General features: G+C 38.8%; 1 protein-coding gene across 4 annotated transcripts; it reads left to right on the forward strand.

The window, feature by feature from the left end:
• Positions 1-113: 113 nt before the first annotated feature.
• NT5C3A (5'-nucleotidase, cytosolic IIIA) lies at positions 114-22,987 on the forward strand. Of its 4 annotated transcripts, none has more exons than XM_048950806.1 (10): positions 209-316; positions 11,582-11,688; positions 17,850-17,948; positions 18,354-18,423; positions 19,081-19,127; positions 19,508-19,593; positions 19,846-19,935; positions 21,250-21,412; positions 21,827-22,027; positions 22,619-22,987. In XM_048950806.1, the coding sequence occupies exons 2-10, from the start codon at positions 11,587-11,589 to the stop codon at positions 22,718-22,720; spliced, it is 960 nt and encodes a 319-aa protein (XP_048806763.1). In that variant the 5' UTR covers positions 209-316; positions 11,582-11,586; the 3' UTR covers positions 22,721-22,987. The 4 variants fall into 4 exon arrangements, with proteins under 4 accessions (XP_048806761.1, XP_048806763.1, XP_048806762.1 ...); XM_048950805.1 differs by lacking the exon at positions 209-316 and adding an exon at positions 11,074-11,205; XM_048950807.1 differs by lacking the exon at positions 209-316 and adding an exon at positions 14,115-14,163 and having other exon boundaries at positions 11,578-11,688.
• The last annotated feature ends 1,822 nt before the right edge of the window (positions 22,988-24,809 follow it).

Below are 24,809 nucleotides of genomic sequence, written 5' to 3' on the forward strand. Positions count from 1 at the left end.
CGGGGGTTTCTCCCCCTTCTCGCAGCTCTCTCTCCCGCACTCCGGCTCGCCTCCCTGCGGCACGCCGTCCCCCCGCGCTCCCCCATTCGCGCTCGTGGTCCCGCCCGCCCTCAGCGCTCCGCGTGGGTTCGGTGCCGTGCTGCGCGCCCGCCGGGCGGGCTGGGGGCGGCGTGCTGCCATGGACCGCGCGGCCGTGGCCAAGGTGGGGGCGGTGGCCAGCGCCAGCGTGTGCGCCCTGGTGGGCGGCGTGGTGCTGGCACAGTACATCTTCACCATGAAGAAGAAGACGGGCAGGAAGACGAAGATCATCGAGATGGTACGTGTGAGAGGCCGGGCTCAGGGTTGTGGCTCCTGAAGGGCAACAGCGGGCGTGTCGTGCCTCTGTGACACTGGCAGGCAGCGCCCTTTCGGGTACCGCACAAAGATTGAGCCGTGTCGGTGTCGGCTTTGGTAGATTTGTTGTGTCGAGAGTTATTCAGATGACCGCTGGTGTAAAGCTGGGTGTAAGGGGACATAACGCCCCGATAGCCTTCGCACCTCGCGTTTATCTGTCGGTGTCACCGTGCTGGAGGACCGAACGGAAATCAGCGCGCGGTGGCTGTCCTTCGAGTCCCTGCAGGACCTCGCCAGGAGCTCAGGTGTTTTGATTGATTTACACACGGAAACACGAAGAGTTTGCTGAGAGCAGGGCTGCGTATGCAGAGCGAGGCGTCTCGCTTGGCTGTGGTGCACGACAGAAGCCATACAGTGCCGTGTTTGATAAACGTGGGCCCGGAGAAGAATTCCAGTGAGCATTCTTAACCACAGCCCTTGTGCTGGCTGCTGGATAAAGTGTTTCAGTGGTGTTTGCAGTCATCCATCACATTGCTCGGTGACCTTCATTTGAAAACATTCACTTTTTATTATAGCATATTTGAAATTATTCACTTCTTATGTAGCTGTCCATTACACTGGATAACTACAAATAATTCTTTCTAAATTCTAGTACTGATAATACTGGCACGGGCAATAGATCAACAGAACGTGGAAGCCTGGTCATACAGGCTCTGGGCAGCCTGGTCTGGTGGTTGGTGACCCTGCACATAGCAGGGGGGTTGAAATTAGATGATCATCGTGGTACTTTTCAACCCAGGCCATCCTACGATTCCATTCTATGATTCTACGATACAGACATTCCATGTCTGTAAATCTGTAAATCCACGTCGAGCAAATAGTTTTCACCAGCTCCCATCCTCAATACCACATGTGCACTGTTGTTCCAAAAATGCCTAATGGTTTTTAAAGGTGTGTTTCTATTAACTCTGTGCAATGTTTAGATTATGTTTTGGCCAGCAAGATTAGCTTTTTAAATTTGTTGTAAAGATTTTGCCTGTGTTACTAAAAAAACCAACCAAACAAACGTGGTTGTGTCAATGATAAATGGATTTCTGGTAAACAAGTCTCTCAGGTAAGCACGTCAGATAACATTTTCAGTTATACAGATCTGTGATCCTAAGTAGATACATCTGAGAATTCTGCCTCTAGGATCACAGCTGTTCAGAACTTTAAGTTACAAGGGAAAGGCAGAGCTTGCTCGAAGCATGGCAACTTTCTTGTACGAAAATATTTTACTGATTATATACAGTACGTCAATGCTCTCTGCTTGTCGAGCTGTCATTTCAACTGGCAGTTGAAGTGGCAGTTCCCTCAGTTAACGTCTTTAGTTCATCAGCTGCAAGCCTTCTTTCTTCTTCAAGGAGTATTTCCCATGAACATATGTAACCAGGCTGGGATGTTTCTCTTATTTCACCATAAGGAAATTATGTAAACATCATGCCAAGGATTTTAGTCTCTCAAATAAGGGAGAAAATGCATGTAAGTGCTAATTTTACATGAATATTTTGCATTCTGGGGAAGTATGTGAAATGGATTTATCCACCGGTACAGATTTCATTCCACATTTTCTGTTTACAAGATGCCGTGTCTATATTACTTAATCAGGGAGAGACCTTCCTTTGAGCTTTGAGAAGGTGCAGTTTTCCAGTCAGTAACATAGCGTGAGTTGGCATGGTAGGGAAGACTAATAGTGCTTTGTTAAAATACATGTTTATAGTACATGAGTTATTGTGCCAGGCCAGTGTTTGGCATTCGAGTATCAAATTGAAAATTTCTGGGTTGCTCTTCTAGTTTTGTAGATTTTTTTTTGTTGTTAGTTTTCTTTGATGATGGTTACACTTTGTAGACTCAGAAGAACACAGGCTTGCAACTTCTACCAAAATCTGTAGGAATCCCAGCCTGTTCATACTTTAGTTACGTGACTTTATTTTTCACCACTATAGTAGCTTTTAATAATTATTAATTACAGCAAATTTTTACTTTTTTCTTAGTTACAATTAGGTGAATATAAGAACCATCTGTAGCCCAGTAAAAGCTGGGCTACAGCAATGTTTAAATGCTAAAAGGAGAATGGCCTTTGTGAATCAAATAGAATAGCCGTAAAGCAGGCTGTTATCAGGGATGATGTTGCCAAGAATCCTTAATGGAAAGTAAATTCTCAAGTGTTGTGCAAAATACAAGTGTAACCATGTTGCCTTGTTGAATGAAAAGAGTAATGAAATTCACAGATCTGTCTCACTTTCCAGTAGATGAATTCTTTAGCCAAACAATTAAGCTGGTATCCAAATTTAAGCTTAATAAATACTCAAGAAAAAAAATACTGCTTCTTGGTTCAAAGCAAAGGTTTAAGCTTGGAATTTAAGTATGAAAATATTGTTTCCATTGACCATCTAAGAGATTTTATCCTAGGCAATACTTAATGTACTTTGGCTCCATTTTCAAAGTAAGAGAGGTGTTATCAGTAAACGTTGAGGCAGACATGTGAAGTTCCATGAAACAGACTGTATCCAACTTCAATGATTACAAATTTAAAATCCCTTTAAAAAGCAGTTTCCTTCAGAGAAAACTTTTCAACCACCTGCTATTGGATGCTTCTGGCGCCTGTTTCCTTTTTAGTGCCTTGTGAAAGGGGAAGAGAAATGCATGAGTCTTGCAGGGTTCAAGTTTACCTGAAGAGAAATAAGTAAAAACAGTAAGAAATGAAGTAGCTGTTACTTATCTCCCTGCTTAAGAAGTATTCTATGAGCATGACTGTCATAAGGTTGTGTGCAAAGGCTTTATTATTGTTATTTTCCTTTAGTTGTCATTACCTTGATCACCTAGACTGGCAAGTGAAGGATACGGATCTTCACACTGCTGTGAGTCAGCGGCCTCCAAGCAGAGAAGGAAATGAAGGAGCATATAATACATAGTATATTGATGACACTATTCTTCAGGAATCTAAATTGCTAGTACGTGAAATTCTGTCAGACAAGTATTTTTTCCTCTACACAGGCAAAGATGAGTATGAGCCTCAGCAGATGGGGATCAAAAAGCAGAATGGAAGGAAGGTGGACACTCTCATGTATCATGTGAGACCTCCTGGGTGTTGCTGGAAATTCAATAGTGATTTTAATTGTAGCTGTAGTGGTAAAAGTGACACAGTTTGTCTTAAATTGTCACAACAGGTCTGGAAAATGTTTCAAAGTATGTTATCTTTTGAGGTACCTTGCTTCAAGAAATGTGAATGTCTGCCTCTTACCAGTTACAGGCACTTAAATGAATATAATTCATAGGCAAATTATCTGTTTTTTTTCCTGTCTTGTCAAGTTCTACTTCATGTTAATTGTCTTCAACGTGTCAGTCCCTTTTCCTCTCTCCACACATGCATACAAGCATACTGTTTCCCAGCGTACTAAAGGCTGCGAAGAGTAAGCCTTGAAGAGACTTCAAGGAAAAACAGCGTGAGAGAGAAGCAGCCTGACAGACCTTATTGCTGTAAGCTGGTGCAGTTGTCAGAAGGTACTTAGTTCTCAAGCAGTCACTTGTAGGAAGTGCAGCTGCAGCAGGCAGTGCCAAACAGCAGGTGGCTGCAGTGTGCACTTCCCGTCAGTTGCAGAGCAGCTCTCTGAAGGTGGATTAACACTCATTGCAAACAACTTGTCATTTAAGATGCCCTGTAGAGCAACAACTGGCATTTCGTGGCCATTGCTGTCTCTAGATCAGATATGTAGAGCTGAACTGCTCCTGCACACACAGGGCCCGGTGCAGCAGCTATGTCTACTGCCTGTTAAATGTTCAGCACCGAAACTTGGCTGCTCCCATCACATGCTGACAGCAGCCAAGAAGCAGAAATAGCTCGCAACCACTTTCCCCACCCTCCTTTTCTAAGTAGCATGCAGAGAGATATAAGGCCAGACAAGTCTGGGCAAAATAATTTGCTAAGCATACTGTAGTTGTAAGTATGAAGAACAAAACTTAGGACTCCTATCAAGACAGCCTTTTCCTCTGGGCTCCTTCTGGTCAAATTGCTGTGCAGCAGTTGGTCTGCAGCAAGATCCTGAGATAGGTCTCCATATGACAGTCATGTATAGAAGTTGCAGTTGCTTTCTCGTTTGGAGAAGTACTCAGCAATGATCTGCTGCTTTCAAACATCAAAGAACTTAACACAATTGCTGCAGGCAGTTTCTTAATCCCTAGGCAATCATGCAGCACTTTGAGTAGCACCACCATTCAATTTGGCATCTGTGGCTGCTGTACTGCTCCCCTCTATCACTGACAACTTTTCTGACTGTTTAAACAATCATATCCTTCCTTGAAATTCCACTGGGTTTTCCTAATTTGATCATGCCAGGTATTGAGACTTTTTTTATTTGAGTGTTAAAAAAGTATTTTTCTTGAAGTGAACATAAACTTAAGGCTGCAGCTCACAGGTCAAAAGTGACACCGCTTGTGTTTAAATCCTGAAATAACTATATTCTTTTTGTTTAGTGTACAATCAATAAGCATACAGAGGTGTAAAATCAATTGGCATACGGAGTTTTAGACCAAGTAGAATTATCACAACGAAAAGATAATAAGTGAAAAATACTTACCAATGTTGTAGGCTTACAATATTCTCTATGAGGAGTGATCCTTCCTGCATGGCAGTCAGCACTTAAATGGAATCTAGGAGAGGTGCAGCCAGGCTCTTCCCCTTCTGGTAGCACAGGTGAATTGCCTTCACCTGTGCTCCCATGGCTGACTCAGTGCTTGCTTCAGGTGGTCAATCAGAGGTTCAGGCTATGATTCAGCAGTTCCCAAGCATTCAGTAATGCCAGCAAAATCAGAATTGCACCAAGTTTCTAAACTCAAACAATAAATACAAGGGAACTTTTGAGTAACATTTATGTAAACTACATAAATTATACATAGTAGTAGAAGGAAATGTGGCTTCTGCTTTCATATATTCCAGTCTTTAAAAAGAATATACTTAGGTTGGAATTATTCTAGGTTTTTGTTTATTAGTTTTTTGTTTTTTAAACGGTGTAGGGCAAAGCCCAGACTTGGACACTGAGTATTGACAAAGTGTCTAAATACAGAATTTCAGACTTATGATGTTTCTGTGTTGTGATTTCAGACAGCAGGCAGCTAAACATCTCACAGTCTTTCATACACTCCCCCTCTACACAGTAGGACTGGGGAGAGAAGTAGGGGAAAAAGGAAGTAATGTACAGCCCAACTGTTTACCACCCTGTGACCAGTGCCTGGCCTGTCCCCAAGCAGCAGCAGTGTCCCAATCCCCACCCCACAGCCAACTGCCCTCAGTTCTATAGTTTCCTCACATTATGTCATATGGCATGGAATATTAGTATGGAATATCCCTTTGGCCATTCAGGTCAGGTGTCCTGGTTCTGTCCCCCTCTCTCCTAGCCTCTTGTACCCCCCATACCCCTCACTGGCAGGTCGGTACCAGGTGAGAAACTGAAGTGTCCTTGGCTCCATGCAGCACTGTGCAGCAAATAAAACATGGGTGTGTTATCAACACTGTTTTTCTCCTAATGTCAAAACATAGCATCCTACCAGACACTATGAAGAAAACACATCAATTCTGTCCCAGCTGAAACCATGACATTTTGCTGCCAAGAAGGGTTCCCAGTCTAATTATTTCTAATTTTTCCTCACTTGTTAGCTATAGCTTCCTTCATACTCTCATACCAGGAACTCATTGCCTGCTCTGTAAATTGGATCAGTAAAATAATCCAAATTTACTGGAGCTTTTGTTTCTACATAAGAGTTTGTGGTTCTCCACTATGATGCTCAGATAGAATGAGTACCACTGAAGTGTACCATTAACCTTGTTCCTTCAGTGCTCTCACTCTTTGGTGGAAACAGCAGAGATGAACAGCTGGTTGTTTCCTGGGGGGTGCATCTGCCTTTGCAACGTAGATCAGTAATGGGAAAGCCTCATTTTTGTCTGTGTTGCCATGGAAAAGTTATATATGAAACTGAAGGGTACAGTTTAGTACAAAGCAGTAGTTAAATCTGCATTAGCAGTAGTAGTATAGTATGTTGTATAGCAGTAGCACAGCAGTGGCAATTAAGTAATACAAAGTGGTCCTGTATCCCTCCCACAGGGCAAATCCAGAGGTAAAGAAATAAAAGATGTCTGTCCTGTTGTATTTTTGAATGGATCAGTAGCCAGAAACACCCATGAAGCACTGAGACACAGACACAAAGCAGTGCATTACACTTCAAGTCATCATACTGTCTATTACCTTTAACATGAGTGTGTGGTAGCTGCATTTCATCTTTAGAATTAAGTGATTTTTTTTTTTTTTGAGTTGTTTAAGTGAAGATCTGTACTGTAAGAGATCATAGCAGTTAAAAAATAAATTATTTAGTCTCAGCATGCAACTTTAACTGCGGTATTATATTAACACTGCATTCTTTCGTGAGAATTTTAGTGTCTGGTAATGAATTGTGGGTTAAACTTTGTCCTGCTGACTTGGCTTTCAGTCTGGGTCCTGCAACTCTGCCATTCAAGGGTCAGAGTTTATTTGATCTAGATACAGAATTCTTAGGCTTAGTGAATCTAAGCTTTTTTTCTTCTTCTTCTTGCAAGCAGATAAGAGGAGAATCAACAGCAACTGTTTCGGTCCAGGCCTTGGGCTTAATGCAAGCTCCATTCTATACATTACATGCGAAGCTTCTAGGAAGGCAAGCACTTGTTTTTAAGTTCTTTCAGTGTATGTACATATGGAAATAATACAGGGTATTTCATAAAAAGTATACATGCAAACATAGAATTTGGACAGTAAAAGTACAGCTCGTTAAAGTTATATAATTATGCGAGCTGAGCTTCTGCACTTCTGATAGCTAATTAAGAATTTATAAATATATGGCCGTGTCTACATGTTGTCAGTACTTAGGATTGGATACTGTTTGACTAGATATTTTGTAGAGGGATTCGTTCTACCAACAACCTCCTGTGTAAGCATTATTCCAGCAAGTGTTACGTTCTGTGTAACAAGAGAGGGAATTGGATCTTTCAAGTAGTGAGACTTCAACATCCATCCTGTTACCGTAGCAATCCTAAGGAAAAGCTCAAATTCAAAAGTTTTAATTTTCTGAAGGAATTTTATGTCTATAGGTCTGTAGATGACCTCGTGTGTCATAAAAAAGCATTGGTTTGGGATGAGTTCTAGAAAATCTGTTTTGAATGAGGTTGCTGAATATGTCCTAGGATACATTATTGACCTCTTCACATCTGTTCTGTGTGTGCATTATTTTACAGTTATTGAAACACGATGGTTGGGAAGCCAAACCATACGCTCATCCCCAGCGGTACTGCTGAATCTTAAAAGTCTCACATTGAGATTTTTTTGTTCTGAAGGCTCTTGTTTTGTCCTTACCAGTCCAGAATAAAATCCCTTTCTGAGCACTTTTTTCTAGCAAGTGCTATTCATGCTCTTTCTGTTTGAATAATCTCTTACATATCTACATTCCTTGCAAGACAACTCTGTAATACATACACACGCTTTCATCTACATACAGTGCTTTGTATTGCATCAGACCAACTGTAAGTATGGCTAGCATTTTTTACAGTAAAACCTCTACCAGAAAAATCAGTTTATCTATGATTCCCACAAGACATCCTTCCAAAGCTTTATTTAGCCCAATTTCATTAAGCTGAACACTTATTTTCAGTATGGTTGTTATTTACAAATACAAAAAGCAATTGCTGGTAGCAGTATGATGCACATCAACTCAATTTACCAGGGCATGAAGAAAAATCATGTTTGAATTACATTTTTTTTCTCTTTTTTGGGTATTTTTTCTGCTCGGTTTGCATGTTTGAGTGCTGAGGTTTAAGTTGTTTTCCCTGTTTCCTAATTTGCGAAATACATATTGGTGAGACTTATTAGAAAAGCAAAAATTAGAAGAAAATTCCTTAACGTATAAAATTCTGTGTGGGTTTTATTAAAATTGGGAAATATGCTCAATATATGTAGGTATATTCAAAGCTGTTCAGTTGTAGTAGGCTCGCTAATCAAGACCAAAAGGTAGTAAGCTCATGAAAAGCTCAACTTTGTCCTGTGGAAGCATTCAGTGAGCTCTGTTTTCTGTAGTCAGTTCTAAAGAACAGCAAAGACTTTAACACGACTTCTTTCTTGATCTCTCCAAACTGCTTTGAGTTTAGTTGAAGTATTCAGCTTTTTACTTAAAGGTCAGCTGATTTGCTTACATACCTTATCTGTGCTGTGTTCATTTCTTTTCCCAAGAAAATAGGTTGAACGTAGGGCAGAGGTAAAACTGGCAGAACTAGTTTTTCTTAGCTTTAGACTAGAAACTTTCAGTACTTCGAAAGCATCCTGATTCTCTACAAACCAAGTTCACTTAACACACCACCAGATGAAAGTAGAACCTTTTCATAGTCTTATATTGCCAACAACAACCTGATGTTTAAGGCTTTGCTCTTTTTGTTCTTAGTCTTTTACTGCTTACAGTATTCTGCAATTGAGTTACGTGGCCCTTTGGCCTTCAGCCTAAGAAAGAAAGTTAAACTAGAAGCTATCTGTTGAAATGGCAGTACCTCTTTCATTTCTGGCACTCAAAACATAATTAAATGACCCTCGGTACTGTGAGAGTAGAAATACCACGCTGGATGTTGTTCCCTCTCATTGAAAAAGAAACAGTAATTCTGCTTTATCTGTTAGCAGAACAAAGTCAGCAGTAGCCACTTGTTCTCAGTTGTGTAAAGCACACGATGCAAAGATTTCTTAGAGCTGCAAATACTGTTTCCCTTATTTTGTCTCTAAGTTGTTTCATGTACTGTATTTTCATTAAAGTGAAAGCATACTGCTATTAGAGATAGTCTGGATGTTTTTCTCAGAATTAGGTGTTGGCTGTATTAATGCTTACAGAAATCTTGCATCATTTTCTAACTTTTGCTAACACTGTATTTGTACATCTTAAATGCTAATTCCTCTGGTATACTCAAAATTAGTCTGTAAAAGTTAATTTCTGCAACTCTTTCCTTCAGTATTAAATCTTATGTGAATTAAAAAAAAAAAAAAAGACAAAGGAATACATATGATGTGTGTGGGTTGTTTGTTTTTCACTTCCACAAATGGCAAGCTAACTTTCTTTAAATTCTTGATAGCATTGGAATTATTTTTCCTACTAGGTACCCAAATATCAGCAGGCCAGCCTCAGCACCCACCACATCCCAGTCTGAACTATGAAGTTTACAGGACTTACTTATGTCAGTACAGAGTTGTCAACTTTGAGATATGTAAGAGCTCAAAGATGGCTACTTTCTGAATTATATCTAAAACTAGAAATCCTACACTATTACGAACTACTTTTTACTGTGCAAATAATTACTTTCAATACTGCATCACTATACGTAACTTTCCCAGACATTATGGAGATACTTTCAGCTAATAGCATAGGAACTGTATATACAAATACTATAAAAGGGAATATTATCTGTGTGCTTAGTATAACAATGGTGTACATAAGACAAAATGAATAGATGGAATGAGAGCTATGATACCTGGCAGTTAGCAGTGCCAACTAAGTTTGGCTTATTGCATGTGGTCTTTGCAGGGATTACTTTACATTTTGAACAGATCTTTCCAGCTCTTCTCTTGTCCTTGACATGTATATTTGGAGGGAACTCGTCCAATTCAAAGAGGATAAGTTTTGATTAAAGTCATGTGTTCGGTATCACCTGAAGTCTTCACTGGTTTGCTGGATCAAGCTACAGTGTACAGCTGAAAAAATGGAGGTACTCTCTGTAGGTCACAGTCTGGGGAAACCTGACAGACTGCATACTGATCTACAGTTGGAATGTGGGCACAAAGCTTGTATGGATCCATCGTACCATTCAGAAAATGGCCACTGATCTATTTTTTTTTAATTATTTGTTTAACATAGAAAAACAGCACATATTCCTTAAAAGGAAATTTTCATAGCTGAAGGTATTTCTAGAATTCTGGTAATGTGTTTTGTTTGCTGTGTTTGCGGCTTGTCCTGACAGCCTGAAATTGTTATCACAAACCTAAGGTTGAACATGAATTAAAATATAGCACGGGGAAGCTTGTACTGTTGCTACAACAGCGGAGTTGCCTTCATGTGACACATTCAAGCCTTTACAAGTGGGAGCACGGTTAGAAAATACCTCCTTCGTCCTCCTAAAAATAAAATACATCCTCCTTATCACCTAGTTACAGTCTTTGATCTGGCAGTATGCCCAATGACAACCGTCTGCAAGTATGTCGAGTCAGCGTGTCACTCACTGAGAAGCCCCGACAAACAAACCTCCTTCATTTCCTGTTTCAGTATTGCATGCTTACTTAAAGTCAAAGCAGGGAGATCACTGAAGTGATCAATTCGCTGTTTCTAGGCACATAAATGCACGCTGCCTTGCTAATTTTCGTGACACCGTATCAAGAAGCTGAAAGGAATTTGTGGCACTGCAACAGGAAACCCTAAAATGCTCTGAAAAATTCTGTAGAACAGTTAAAAAGTAATAAACTTTTTCTCTGAGAAACAAGCGCCTTCCTCTGTCGGAGCAGTTCAGATTTGCCTGCTGCATCCACGAAAGCCGTTCATTCAGTGAAGGTCAAAGGTTTTGTTGTTGGTGCACCAGCTGATCATCTGTACGCCGTTGGGCTGCACTGCTGAGCATAACAAACTGCTGTGCAGTGCTGACGTGCGTCACAGGACCCTGGGGTTTTGCACGGGGATTAGTCAGGCTGTATTTGGAAACGCCCTCATCTGCACCTTGCGCTGCTATATTAGTGCTTCTCAAGCAAGAGGAATTTTCTTTTGCTTCTGCAGCTGCTCCTGCAAAACCCTCTGGTAAGTGTGCACAGCTTGTCAACAGGACTGACTATCTTCTGCCTGCATTTTTAAGCCAGTTAGATGAGGCGTTGTGTGTGGTTGTTTACTGGGACAAATTGTATTTCTAAGATATATATTTGTTAGCTTAGAAATGACAAGAGCCTTGAAGGAATAAATATATTTACCAGTTCTTTTTTATTGAATAGGATAACTCAATTTGCACATTCTTCTATTTTTAAATGTGTATCAGAGTAGCCTTAAGCGTGGGTATTTTCAGAGTGGCCTAGCTGTGTGCCTTGCATGTCTGCTTTTATTTCTATACAGCAGGAATAGCAAACATCATGTAATATAGCAGACCAATTCTTAAAAGGATTTGGTTGATTTTTGTTGGCAGCCTGTATGCAAGCCCTGCGTCTCTGGACTCTGCTTGCCACCTATGCAGTTGCAGTAGGACAAAATCAAGGACAGAAGAATCAGGAGTGCCCTAAGCTCAACGCACAGGTACTCTCCTTTAAAAGCACAAGAGAAAACACTGTTGTCATGTTTTCTGTAAACACTCTTTTCAGATTTTTATGTTTTGTGTCTTGTTTTTTTAATTTTTCCTAACCAAACCGAGTATCAGATTCTACCACGTTAAGTGGAAAAAGATGTAAATCATTAAGCAAAATAAAACAGGAAAAAAAATATATTTAGTGTGCATCATACTCTGCTTCTTAAAATAGCTTAGGCAGTAAAGCCACTTACAGTTATTTCACATAACCAGGGGATCTCTAGTTTTGCAGGACATTTTCAAGCAACTGTGACAATATTCAATGTTCTGTTGTTCTATTTCCATAATAACTATTTATATTATATAACCATTGCCTATTTACTCTGTAAGTTTTCCTAAGGCTATTTCTTGGCAAAACTACCAACAGCAAAACTTAATTGTTAGTATTTATTGGAGATTTCTTACCATATTTGAGTTTACATCTCATGAACATGAGCTGCGTTATGTTCTTGGTTTGGGTCATCAGAAATTAAAAAAAGCTGTCCTTAGTTCAGGTCATGCTAATGGACTGCATAATCACCAGTGCCATTCTCTTGCCTTAGCTGCACGTAATGGGGAGATCAGTGAGACTCCACTCTCTTGCAATGACTTCTGGTGTTCCTGTCTAACAGACAGCTGGGGCTGCTGATAGAAAACTGCTGCACTCCAAGACCAAAATTCAAGTTGTCTGAAGTAAATTGATTTCTATTTGAGCACATTGAAGCTCTGTACGAGCACAGACGGAGGAAAAGATACCCGCACATTCCTTACTGCAGCTTTTGTTCCAGCCCCAGTGTGGCTTCTTGCATTTCAAATATTGCAAATAGCAGAAGTTACACGATGCTGGCTTGGTTTTTAAACTTTTTTTTCTTTTTTTTTTGTAAACTTTGTTTTCTAGAGTAAGCAGATAAAATTAGCGTTCTGCAATAATGTCAAAGGGGAAGAGAAAATGGAAAATATGTTTATCAATTAAGGGATGTGCCCTTTTTCTTTCTAATTTCACCAAGTGCACTTTCTGTCCCCAAGAACACCAAGATCCAATTTTCTGTAACTTGCCAGGGTATCAGATCTCACAGCTATCACTGATACCATACCCTGCCTTTTTTGGTACACGTCCACAAGTAAGTATATGTGATAGCTAGTCTCAGACCTTGGAATTGGGCATTTGCAGCTCCCAAAATAAACATCTTTTATAGCATTTTACCCGGGAGTTGTCACCACAGGCTAGAAATGAGCATAGGCTAGAAAACTAACAAATAATTAAACCTTACCCATTTTATCACTTAAATTCTCGTTCTTGTTCAGAAATAATGCTAATGGATCCCTCTTGTTGCCAGCCCATTCTTATGTGTCCTCTATCATAAGTTAATTGGTTTGGAGCCTAGTGTAAGACAAGTTTCCTAACAGATGTTAAAACGAAATCATGTCATACTTGAAATTCACAGACTGTCAGCAGTATCGTGGCTAGTTCTTCTTCATTTTCCTATCACTTTAATGACATTGTGGTCATCTGAAGCACTCTCTCCTTTTCTGAGAATTGTAGAAATTCTCTTTAATATTTTACCTACCTGTGAGCAGGGTGTTTTTTGTAGCAATGCTGTTTGTGATGCATCCATACGAGATTAGTCATTGTAAAATAAGAAAAATTTGTATCTGACAAGTCATGTTTTCTTACAGGGGCACTCGGAAAAAAAATCAGGCAAAGTATTTTTATATGTCCTTGTTTGAAGCACTGCTTAGCAGGCTCAGGCTGATAATCTTTTATATTTTTAGTTGTAATATTTCTGTCAGTTTATCTGAATTTTATTGTGAAATAAGCCATCTCTCCATGTGTTTAAGATAACAAGTCATTCATCCTTCCCCACTGAAAATTACAAATAGTACAGCTACCTAAGGTTCCACAGCTGTCCTACACATCAAGTGTATTTTTATTAGTAACTACTCTAATTGACCTTATTTTTTTAATTTCTTTTTAATCACAGGGAATATTTTTATTTTACTGGGTAGAGGGGAGATTCAAAAATTCAGCATATTCCAGAATATGAATTATACCTTGTGTACACAGTAAGTTATTACTTAGCTGGGGTACCATTTTAGAGATTATCACCAACTCTTGTTTAATAACCTGAGCTGCATATGCTTAGATGTACAGTGTCTCACATACTGATGATGTATATAAGCAGCACCCAAATACAACATGGAAGCAACTCTGTTTGCACGCTTGCTGTCCATTTGTATATAGGAAACATTAAAAACAAATAAAATTCAAAATGATCTTCACAGTATGTACGTTTCCTCTTAATTTAACCCAGCTACATAGGTGTATGTCTCATGTACTAAATAGATATGTTATGCTCAGAACTGGCATTGTTGTAAATGACCATTCTGTGGTTTGTAGGACGGGGATTTCCACACCTGCGTGAATCCAATATTGTTCATTCGTCAAGGTATGAATATAACATTGTTAACTACAAAAGAATTTCCTACATCCTTAGTCCAGGTACTTGCTATCAAAAATAATCCCATCTCTTTATCCCTTTCGTAAATCAAATTAAGCTTCGCCTTAAAATAATCATTTTCAGTTTTATCCTTCTTGCTTCTCTTTGAAAGCTCCTTAAAAACCTTTGAGACTAGAAACTTAAATATGTTTGTGACCAGTGCATATGCCAGCCCCAAATTACCCTTGGGAGTTACCATCTTTTAACATAGACTTCCAAAAGCTGCCTGTCTCTATGAACCATTTCAGTAATGTGTTGATGTGCTTGATATGAAAGTAAAACTCTTCTCACACCTTTATAACATGACAGAATAAAGGTGACTCCATGTGATGTATTTTCAGGTATCACAATGAAATACGAATTTCTTTTCCTGTGCTTATGTAGTTTTAGTCTTGTACATAGAAGGCTCCTTGCTCCTACAAGCATTCTTGTCTTTGCTAGGTGCCCTGGAGTATTTTTGCTTGGTTGTTTCTCCACATAGAATCACAGGATGGCTTAGGTTGGAAGGGATCTCCAAGATCATCTAGTTCCAACCCCCTGCCACAGACAGGCTTGCCAGCCCCTGTATCAGGTACTAGATGAGATGGCCCAGGGCTGGGCAGCCTGTTCCAGCACCTCACCACCCTCTCAAGCAAAAACTTCCCTTTAAGTGTATATGTTCTTCCCTGTCAACTGTGCATCAGAATTATGGGCCTTCTGCATACATTGAGTTGAATCCTAGAGCTTTATTGAGCAGTCTGTAGAAACACAAGTTTTCTCACATTATTTACTGTTCTTTTACTAGCATCATTTCACACTTTGTTCTTTTATCTATCTTACCAGTTCCATGCAATTTGAATCTGTTTGTCTATTTCAACTATGAGGAATGGCAAATACAGAACAAAAACCAACAGCAAGACTGGGCAGAAGACCCAGGAGAAGACAGTTTGTTAGAAAACTGGTGATCGCTTATTAAGTAGTTCCACTTACTTCTAATATGATAAAGACCAAGTAAAATAGTTGTTCTTAAAGTTCGGTTGCAAATGTGAATTGCAAGGAAGTAGTGATCAAAACAGTAGCTCTTTGGTCTGACTGTACTTGTGTGGGGCACTGAGTCTATCATAAATTCCATATCCATAGTGAAAACTTGGGTTTGACTGTGAGCATACTTGTGGTAGTGACATTTCATGGGTTATACTCATTGCAGAAGACTTTTTTTTTCCTCTAAATTATAATACTGGCTCTTCAACTGACTTCAATTCATATGTAAAAATGAAAAATGTATTAGAAATAACCAAAAAAAAAAAAAAAGTGACCTTGAATAGAACTATAAGTTTACAACACCAGAGCAGGAAACTTTCATCATACTCAAAACCTTAAGCAATCTCTTAACATACCCTGCTGAATTCTTTACTAAGGGTGGTGTTTCAAAAATTTACAAAAGGCCTCTGCTAGTAAAACACTTGCAAGCAATCCAGCTTTCCTCATGTAGTCTCTCTCTCTGATTTCTTCATCTCCACCAACTAGTCTGTGTAGATCAGGTGCATTATGAAGCCTGTTGCTCAGTATCTAAGTAAACCAAATACTATTTGAACTACTTCTTACAAAAAAAAGGAACATTTAGATTTCACTTTGTTTAACTTTTGCATTCCAGATCTAAAATATAATGTGCTTCCTGAAAGTCAAAGGAATTTGATTAGTCAATTCACAGTGAAAGGTTTATAAAGCAGTCAAATTGCTTGGTCTTTCATTGTAGAGAAACAATCACTGTATACCACCAAGTAACTGGTAAGTTTTAGTTTACCAGCACTGTGTTAAATACAAAAGAAGTACTGAAACACACCTTTAAAGGGTTGAAGATTGTTATGTTTTGGTTTATGCAACTAGAGCACTTGATTTACATCTACTTATAATTGTGAATTAATATCTGTCAATGCTTTAGAGATGTATTTCTCCAAAGATGAGGGAATTCTTCAATAGATACCTTTCACAAAGACACTCTGTGCTGATTAGCTTTCTCCATGAATCCCAATCTGGGATGCAGTTGACAGCTGTAAATTAATCCACAGGTACCTTTTTTGAATTTGCTGTGTTAATGAAAGCAACGAGGCACTGCAGCTACACAGAAAAGAACAGCTATCTTGGGTTAGAACGCATCACTTATGCTATGGCAAAGACTTTTTCTGTGTATTGCTCACATCTGAAGAAAAACAGGAAAGCCCTACATCTTCCAAACTGAATAAGAGAAATGCAGTTTCTTTCTTTGTGAGGCTTACGAAGCAAAGAGGTAGCAAATACCCTTCCATGACTTGAGAATTGTTGGCAAAGTACTCTGTTATATGCAAAACTTGTTGGGTGGGTGGAAGACTTAAAAAAAAAACTGCCAAAAACTCACAATTAGGGTTGTGGAAAGATCTCCATTTTCTATTTTCTTTACTGTCTCATCTGTGGACATCAGCCAGAAATTGGCTATTAAATTCAAATTATTTGTCATATTTGACGAATAGTAACATTGGTGTGGCAGAAGCATTACAATTTAGGTTGACTAAATGTAAAATTTACACTTCGTGCAACTATTTGTTTCTAGCTAAGCATAATTAAAGAAAAGTATTCGGCAATTACCAACAGTATTTGAGTCAATATCACCTTTCTAACAAAATATATCAAATTTATATGCAAAGGTATTACATTGAAAGGGCAAAGTAGCCCTTCAGCTGAGGCCATTTCAGAGCAGAAAAATGATACTGAGATGCAGGTGTGCTGAAGGATGTTATGATTCAAATAAGTGGGCCAGGACAAAATCAAGAACTGTCAGAGATGTGGAAAAAATGTGCCCTGTAAAAGAAAATTGAAGCAATCAGGTTTCCTCAGATCACAAAGAGGGGAGAAGGACTGAAGTGAGAACCTGTGATAAAGAATCCTTTACTCTGAGTTGAATTGGCTAAAATTAGAGGAAGCAGTGTTTGATAAAGATTAAGCTAACCTTTCTGAACGTAAAGACAGGTGAGCAGTAGAATACTTTCTCAGGAAAAAGAAAGGATGTGTGAGTAGAGCTGTTGAGGAATGAGTTGAACAAATATCTGCTGAGAATGATGTAGCCGTAATAGTTTGCAAAGTGGATGGTGGATAATATTTTAAAGTACTTTCAGCTCCTTTTCCCTCACACAGGAGGATCCTTTCCATTACAAATGCATGTGTTTGCAATAGTTAAAGAGACTAACATGTCATCTTTTTCCTAAAGCACACCACGGCTACAATTTGACTGACAGTTTGTTCTTATTAATTCTTAATAATAATTGCACAAAAATCTAGCTCTTAAGATGTGCCACCTCCTAGAGACATAACTCAACCACAAGGTGATCCTTACGTCCTGTTTCTGTACATCTCCTTTTTCCTGCAAATACAGTTATTTTCTCTAAGTGTCAGCTTACTGAATAATCTGATATCAGAAAAAGGGAAAAAAAAGATGTTGAAACCAAAAACTGTACACAGTCATCACTTAATGCTTGCAGAAAGTTTTCTGTTTCATCTCATTTTTAACTTCCCTTCCTGTCCTGAGTATGAATCTGAAACAGCAGAGCTTCCAGACTGATGGATAGCTGATATTCCTCATTCCCCAGCAGGTATATTTCTGTCTTTGTTCTTACTCTTCACAGATGCCAGAATTTCAGAAGAAGACTGTCCACATTAAGGACCCGGGGAGAGTAGAAGAGATTATTTGTGGCCTCATCAAAGGAGGAGCTGCTAAACTTCAGGTAAAAATAGTAAAAGGTGTAACCAGTTCAGAATGAAAGTAATCATATGATTGTTGCTGCGTGCCAAAAAAATCTGATCTATATATATAACAAATCAGCCTTCAGGTAACCTCCAAAACTTGACATCTGTTACCTCTTTTAATAGGCCTTGTTGATCCAACTGTAATTCAGCCACTCAAGTAAATGATATAAATATGCAAGCTTAGTATTTTCAGGATGTATTCCAATCAAAGGAATTAGAAAAACAATTTTCTTCGAAAAAAAATATGGCATACTCTGGCTTATCTTAGAGTAAAACAGGCTTCTGTGAAAAATATGCTACTCAACTGCAACAGAATTTCTATCCATTCTTTATTTTGTCCCTCTGTGTTGTAAGACAGTTTTGCTTTTTCTTTCCTTAAATAGATTATTACAGATTTTGATATGACATTAAGTAGATTTTCCTACAATGGAAAAAGATGTCCAACTTGTCATAGTGAGTACTTTTTTTTTTTTTTAATATGGATTGGTTCATTCACTCCTTTCAGTTTTCCTAAGAATTTAATTTTCTATCTATATTATTTCTAAACACATGAGATTTTCTACTGACTTGTTACTGAGGCTGCACATTCTAGTAAAGTATTATAGTGAGAGTCTATGTGTTGTATGCATATATATTTTAATTACTATCTGTGTGAATTGAAATCAGTTGTCATTCACAATTAGAAACTAAGATCTGAACTACAAGAAGTTAGTGACTAGATAGTAGGGTTGACTTCTGTTGTTGAAAAGCCCATAATAGTGCTGACACCTGCAAGAATTAAATAGTAAAGCCCTTGGAATTCTTGACATTTTTGTGCTGTAGCCTTCTAGAACAAATAAGAATAACGAAGTAGGGATCTCAAAACGTAGATTGCCTGATAATTATTTCAGAAACAATCTCAAGAGATTTGTCACTGACCTTTTGAGGGGAGGTTAGTAGTATCATCATGCTTATGAAGAAAAATGTGCCTTTTGTTGGTTGATGGCAAGAAAAACTCTGAGGTAATAATAGTATGTTGTCAAACATTGTCTTCTGTGCCATTTACAGCGTACAGTGAAGTGAATGAAACGTAATGTCTTGTTTAACACCTTTTTTTTTCCACCTCTCCAGACATCATTGATAACTCTAAGCTCATCACAGAGGAATGCCGGAAAAAGGTAAATGGAAAACAGACCAGCTGCTTGTTTGTTGCACAGACAACTGGTTTTATCCCTGGCTGTAGTGTGCCAGCACTACCAGACATGATATCTTCAAATGCTTGAAGCTCTGAGATCTCTCTGACTGACTTTAAGGCATCCAGTCACTAAGAAGTGAACAGAAATACTTCTATTCTTGATAGTAGCATATGGTTTAGTTTAGCATCCAATGTTTCTGCATAGGGGTTTGTGCAATCTGACTTTTTAATTGTACAAAGAGTATTTAAAATTCCGTTTCATTTAAATAATATATCTAGAATTTTAAAAGTTGTTTTGAAGACTAAATACCAAGCACTATTTCATAAAAATATATTAAATATCTGTGTTTTATTTTCCTTCAGTTACTGCAGCTGAAAGAAACATATTATGCTATTGAAATTGACCCAGCCCTCACTATTGAAGAAAAATATCCATATATGGTAGAATGGTAAGAGAAATCTCCCGTGTTCATATCGCATTAAAATTAGGCTTAGTGATAGATTAGATTTAAAAATAAGTAACTTTTTAAAATGATATTAATGGTAGTAATTAGCTTTAATGCATTAACCGAATCAATCTCCTGAGTGTTACACTACTGTTCTTGTTTTGCTGTTAATACGAATTAACAAAAAATAAAAGCACAGGATGCTTTTGTTAATGACATGTGAGTAAGTTGCCCAACCTACTTTTTATGTTCTAGGTACAATAAATCTCATGCACTACTCATCGAACAGGGCTTACAAAAGGATAAGTTTGCAGAAGTTGTGAGAGAATCTGACGTTATGCTGAAGTAAGTTTCTTTTAATTTCATAAAATCACAGAATCACCAAGGTTGGAAAAGACCTACAGGATCAGCCAGTCCAACCATCCACCCATCAGCAATAGTTCTCACTAAACCACGTCCCTCAACACAAAATCCAACTGTTCCTTGAACACCTCCAGGGTTGGTGACTCCACCACCTCCCTGTGCAGCCCATTCCAGTACCTGACCATTTTCAGAGGAGTACTATTTCCTAACATCCAGCCTGAATCTCCCCTGGTGCAGCTTGAAGCCATTCCCTCCAGTCCTATCACCAGTTACACAAGAGAAGAGGCTGACCCCCAGCTCTCTACAACCTCCCTTCAGGTAGTTATAGAGAGCAATAAGGTCTCCTCTAAGCGTCCTCTTCTCCAGACTGAAAATAATAATTTGAATAATTCTCTTTTGAAACAATTTCTATATATTCTTACTGTGTGTTTTTATGGGGGAAAAATTCCTGAGCATGTGACATCTTATTCTTGGAATACAGAGAACTCTTCATATCCCTTATTGATATTCTGAAGGTAAAGGCCTGTAGTGATCGCACCATATAAACCAGAGATGAGAAACTACTTTTTTGGGGTTTGTTTTTGAGTGCTATCTCCAGTAGAGTTCATTTCTGCGGACTTTCATCCTCTTAAAGTTGCACTGGTGCCTTTTTTTATTTACTTAAAGAGGGATATGGAGTGCATCTTTATTCCTGTAAAAACATTCCCTGCAGTAGTTTTATCTGAGATAGAATGCAGTGACATGAGGAACACGTTGCCTGTTTGTCTTAAATACTGTTCTTCTGTGGCTAAAGGTAAGTTTAAGAGCTAGCAAAATCCTGAAACATACTGTGTGCTTTGGCTCCCATCTGTTTTAAAACACTCCAGAATTGTGTAAATTTTGGAATAGTGAAACAGGATGTTAAAACTTAACTTCTGAAACTGTTACCACATTGATTAAATTCTTCTCTTTTGCAAAACCAGCAAGCACACAGCCTCCAGCTGTCAGAAAGCCGAAGCCTGTGTAGGTTGAGTCTTCATTCACAGGCTAAAATTTCCTCCAAAACTTTCATGATAATAAAGTAAAATTCTACCATTCAGCATCACTGCAGAGAAGTGTATGGAAATAATATCTTGTTCCTGGAATACTGTATGTAGTTACGATCTGGGTACTGACAACTAAAAACCTCTCAGAAAAGAGTGACAAGAATGTTGTCATTTTCTTTTCCAAAGATGATGTAAATGTTTTCAGAAAACTCTGGTGTTGTTTGCCTTTTTTAAATTGAAATTTGGCTTTGATTTACATCCTGCGTTGCAGGGAAGGATACGAGAACTTCTTTGATAAGCTGAGTGAACATAATATTCCTGTGTTCATATTTTCTGCTGGGATTGGAGATATTCTTGAGGAAGTTATCCACCAGGCTGGAGTCTACCATTCTAATGTCAAAGTTGTTTCCAATTTCATGGATTTTGATGAAAATGTAAGTATATGGGATTGCTTGTGGGATTTAGTTGCTATTTATACATACTACGAGGTGAACATTTTAATCCATCAGATGTAGCCATCTGCCCTGCTGTATAGAAAATCAGAATTGCATATTCAACACTCTCTCAAACACAAAATCAAGCAGAGGGTAATAAATCAAACACTGTTTAGGTGATGTGACTTAGTATAATTCATTTCCTCATAATCAGCCCAGTACACCAATACTCCTCCAGGCAGGGAAGATCACTGCCTCTCTAGTCTTAACAATTACAGTCATTCAGTTATCTAACAGTTATTTACCTTGTTCATAATTAAAGAGTTAAAAGTGTATTTATAGATTAAAATCTACTTCATTCTATATTATATTTTGTCTGTATAACGCTAGAAATAACTTGTGTTTTCTTAATAGGGAATATTAAAAGGATTTAAAGGAGAATTGATTCATGTTTACAACAAACATGATGGTGCCTTGAAGAACACTGAGTATTTTAAACAACTGAAAGACAACAGTAATATCATACTGCTGGGTGATTCCCAAGGAGACTTGAGTATGGCAGATGGAGTAGCAAATGTTGAGCACATTCTTAAGATTGGTTATCTCAATGATAAAGTAAGTGGCCTTAGATCCTTGTAGCTTGGAATGAAATACTTGTGAACTAGCAACGTGTCAATTACAATCATTAAATAACAAAGCAAGTATTTGGCCCATACTTGTATGGAAATCTCAACATGTTTCATGGATTTCTTCTAGTTCTTTCCAAGTCCCACCTTCTAATACTGGATTGATAATTGAGCAGAACTGTAATGTTCCAAATAACAAGTTTTGTCCACGATTTCCCCCCCAACTTTAGAAACACAGAACTATTAGCAACTTCCAATGTGCATCCATTTCTGTTCATGAGAAAAAAAAAAATCAGTTTTCTATTTCTATCTTTAGGAAAACTGAGAAAGCAGGGTTTTTTTCCAGTATCTGTGTGTATGAGGATATGGAATAAATGTGAGGTTTACCCTGGAACATGAACACAATTAATTTCACTTTTCTCTTTCTTTGTCATCCTGTGGAATTCCCTTATAGGAGTGACTTAATTTGCATGGCTTATTCTCTGAATCTGATGGAAAAAGATGGCAATATTTTAAGGACCTATATATATTTATATTCTAAAACTAAGTCGATCTCTCTCTTTATCCCTTCTGCAATTAGGTAGATGAACTTTTGGACAAATATATGGACTCTTATGATATTGTCTTGGTGAAAGATGAATCCCTGGAAGTTGCCAACTCCATCCTACAGAAAATCCTGTAAATTGCAGTCTGAAGTCACTGCATTCTTTCCAGAAGGCAACTGAATAGAAGAGCACACGCGTGCAATCTTAAGTGTATCTGTTACTCATTGACTGAACTGTTTAATTTAAAACTTTTATCCTCATTTTGGTATTTTGAAGTATATATGGTACCCATTGTCAACTAGAAGCTCCTTTTACTGCTGTTATGCTGTTCTTTATTGTCTCACACTCCTATTAAAACTACATTTAAATTGGATTTACAGATGTGATAAACTGCTTCTGAAGGGGTGCTGTGATTTGCTGTCCTTTAATCAGGCATTTTAAAGAAGATTTTAGTAGATGTGGCTATTGTGTGAAACTGAAGACGCTCTGAATAAGCAGCGTATGTGGGTTTGTTTTGCCTTTGCTTTTTTCAAAGTGTCATCCAAAACGTGGGAAGAAAACTCTCTGATTCCAATGCAGTGTTAGAAAAGGAAAAGATTTCATTCCCAGCTGTACTTTGAAAGATACTCACGTGCTACAGACTGCCACATACATATTTTTCTTCAGTAAAAATACTTCACCCACCCAATTCAGACAAAGTGCTCCCTATTAACAGGTTTCTGTATCATTACAAAGTGTGGAGTGGGGAAGTCATACTGTTTGAAGTCAGTACACCTGAGTTGAAGTTTCTCAACCTTTTACCAACAGGTGGTTCACAGGCTAACAGCATCCACCAGCTCCTTTTCAGATCCTACTTCTGTACTGCTCTTAATCCCAACCAGCTGCTTCATGTCAGAGCTCACAGAGCTTGTCTAAAGTACTTTCTCTTTGAATTCTCAGTGAGCTGCTCTGAACAGAAAATCAAAACAAAGCTAGATCTTAACCCTGGATTTTAAAAGCTCATTTAGCAATCATGCTAAATCAAGTTTTCTTGCCAGATGTTCTGTGCATTGGAAACAGTTAAGGAACCACTGCAGGCTGGCCTTAGGTTACCGTTCTGCTCTCTGCAGATTCGAAGCACAAGGGTCAGTATAGCATCTAGCTCTTCCAGCTTTATTATTCAAACCTGTTTAAACATCTACCAAATCTTGAGAAAGTATTTCTTGTGTACTGAACACACTGCAGTACCTCTCAGCACTGCATACAGAGTGATACAGCCTAATGTAGCCACAGCTTTGGAAGCGTGCTCTGATCAGTGTAGGAGAAGCTAAAAGTAGTGATGAAACCTTGGTCCTAAGGGCTTGAACTAGCAAAATCCCCACTAGCAAATTAAACTTAAAAAGCCTCTTTCCTGTTCAGCCCAAATGCCGACTAAGTAACACCAACCATTCCTTTTCCCCAAATCAGCAGACTTCTATCTGTTACCACACCTGCTTGAACTTTTCCAAGGCAAAACTTCCAAGGTGTTGTTTGCTTATCCTGACTCTGCATCCCCTGCAGTAAGTTGAAATTCAGTTATCCCTCCACTTTGAATGCATGGCAAAGTCTTGGTACCCAATCCAACATACTGTGAGCAGCCTTTCATAATCACCTTGCACACTGTCCTCAGTTACACAGGGCTCCTTGTATACAATACACAGTCATGTAATTCCCTACTCCCAGCACAGGGGCAGCTGGATCCCCCAAAACAGGAGCCTCAGAATCCATCCATTTGAGCAGAAAACTGCTTAAAACAGGAGATGCCTGGATATGGCCCTGGCTGCCTTCCATTTGAGTCATTACTCAAGCAGTGGAAGCCTGGAAGAGCTGAAAGCAGCCTGGCGGTGCCAGTGACACGAGGAGACAGAGCAGCCCAGCCTGCCAGCAGCCTGCCAGCCAAAGCCCTGGAATAAGGAGGGCTTGAAAGCACTGCCAACAGCTGCAGCATTAGCAGAGCTGCTGCTCTCCCCACATATTAAAAAAATAACGTGCTCAGGCCACTGTTGATGAGTAACTGAGAGGAGCAAAGATCTGCCAGGTAGAAACGGTGCACAGAATGAGCTGAAGGAGAGAAGGAGTTGGGGCAACGCAGCTGAGCAGGGCACCTGCCATAGATCTGGGAGCTGCATTGGATGGGACAGGGGAGGAAGAAGTCCCAGGCCAGGGCAGAAGTTTGGGGTGCAGCACTTCAGCTTGGACAGAGCAGCT

The sequence above is a fragment of the Lagopus muta genome, chromosome 7 (genome assembly GCF_023343835.1).
Source record: "Lagopus muta isolate bLagMut1 chromosome 7, bLagMut1 primary, whole genome shotgun sequence".
NCBI lineage: Eukaryota > Metazoa > Chordata > Aves > Galliformes > Phasianidae > Lagopus > Lagopus muta.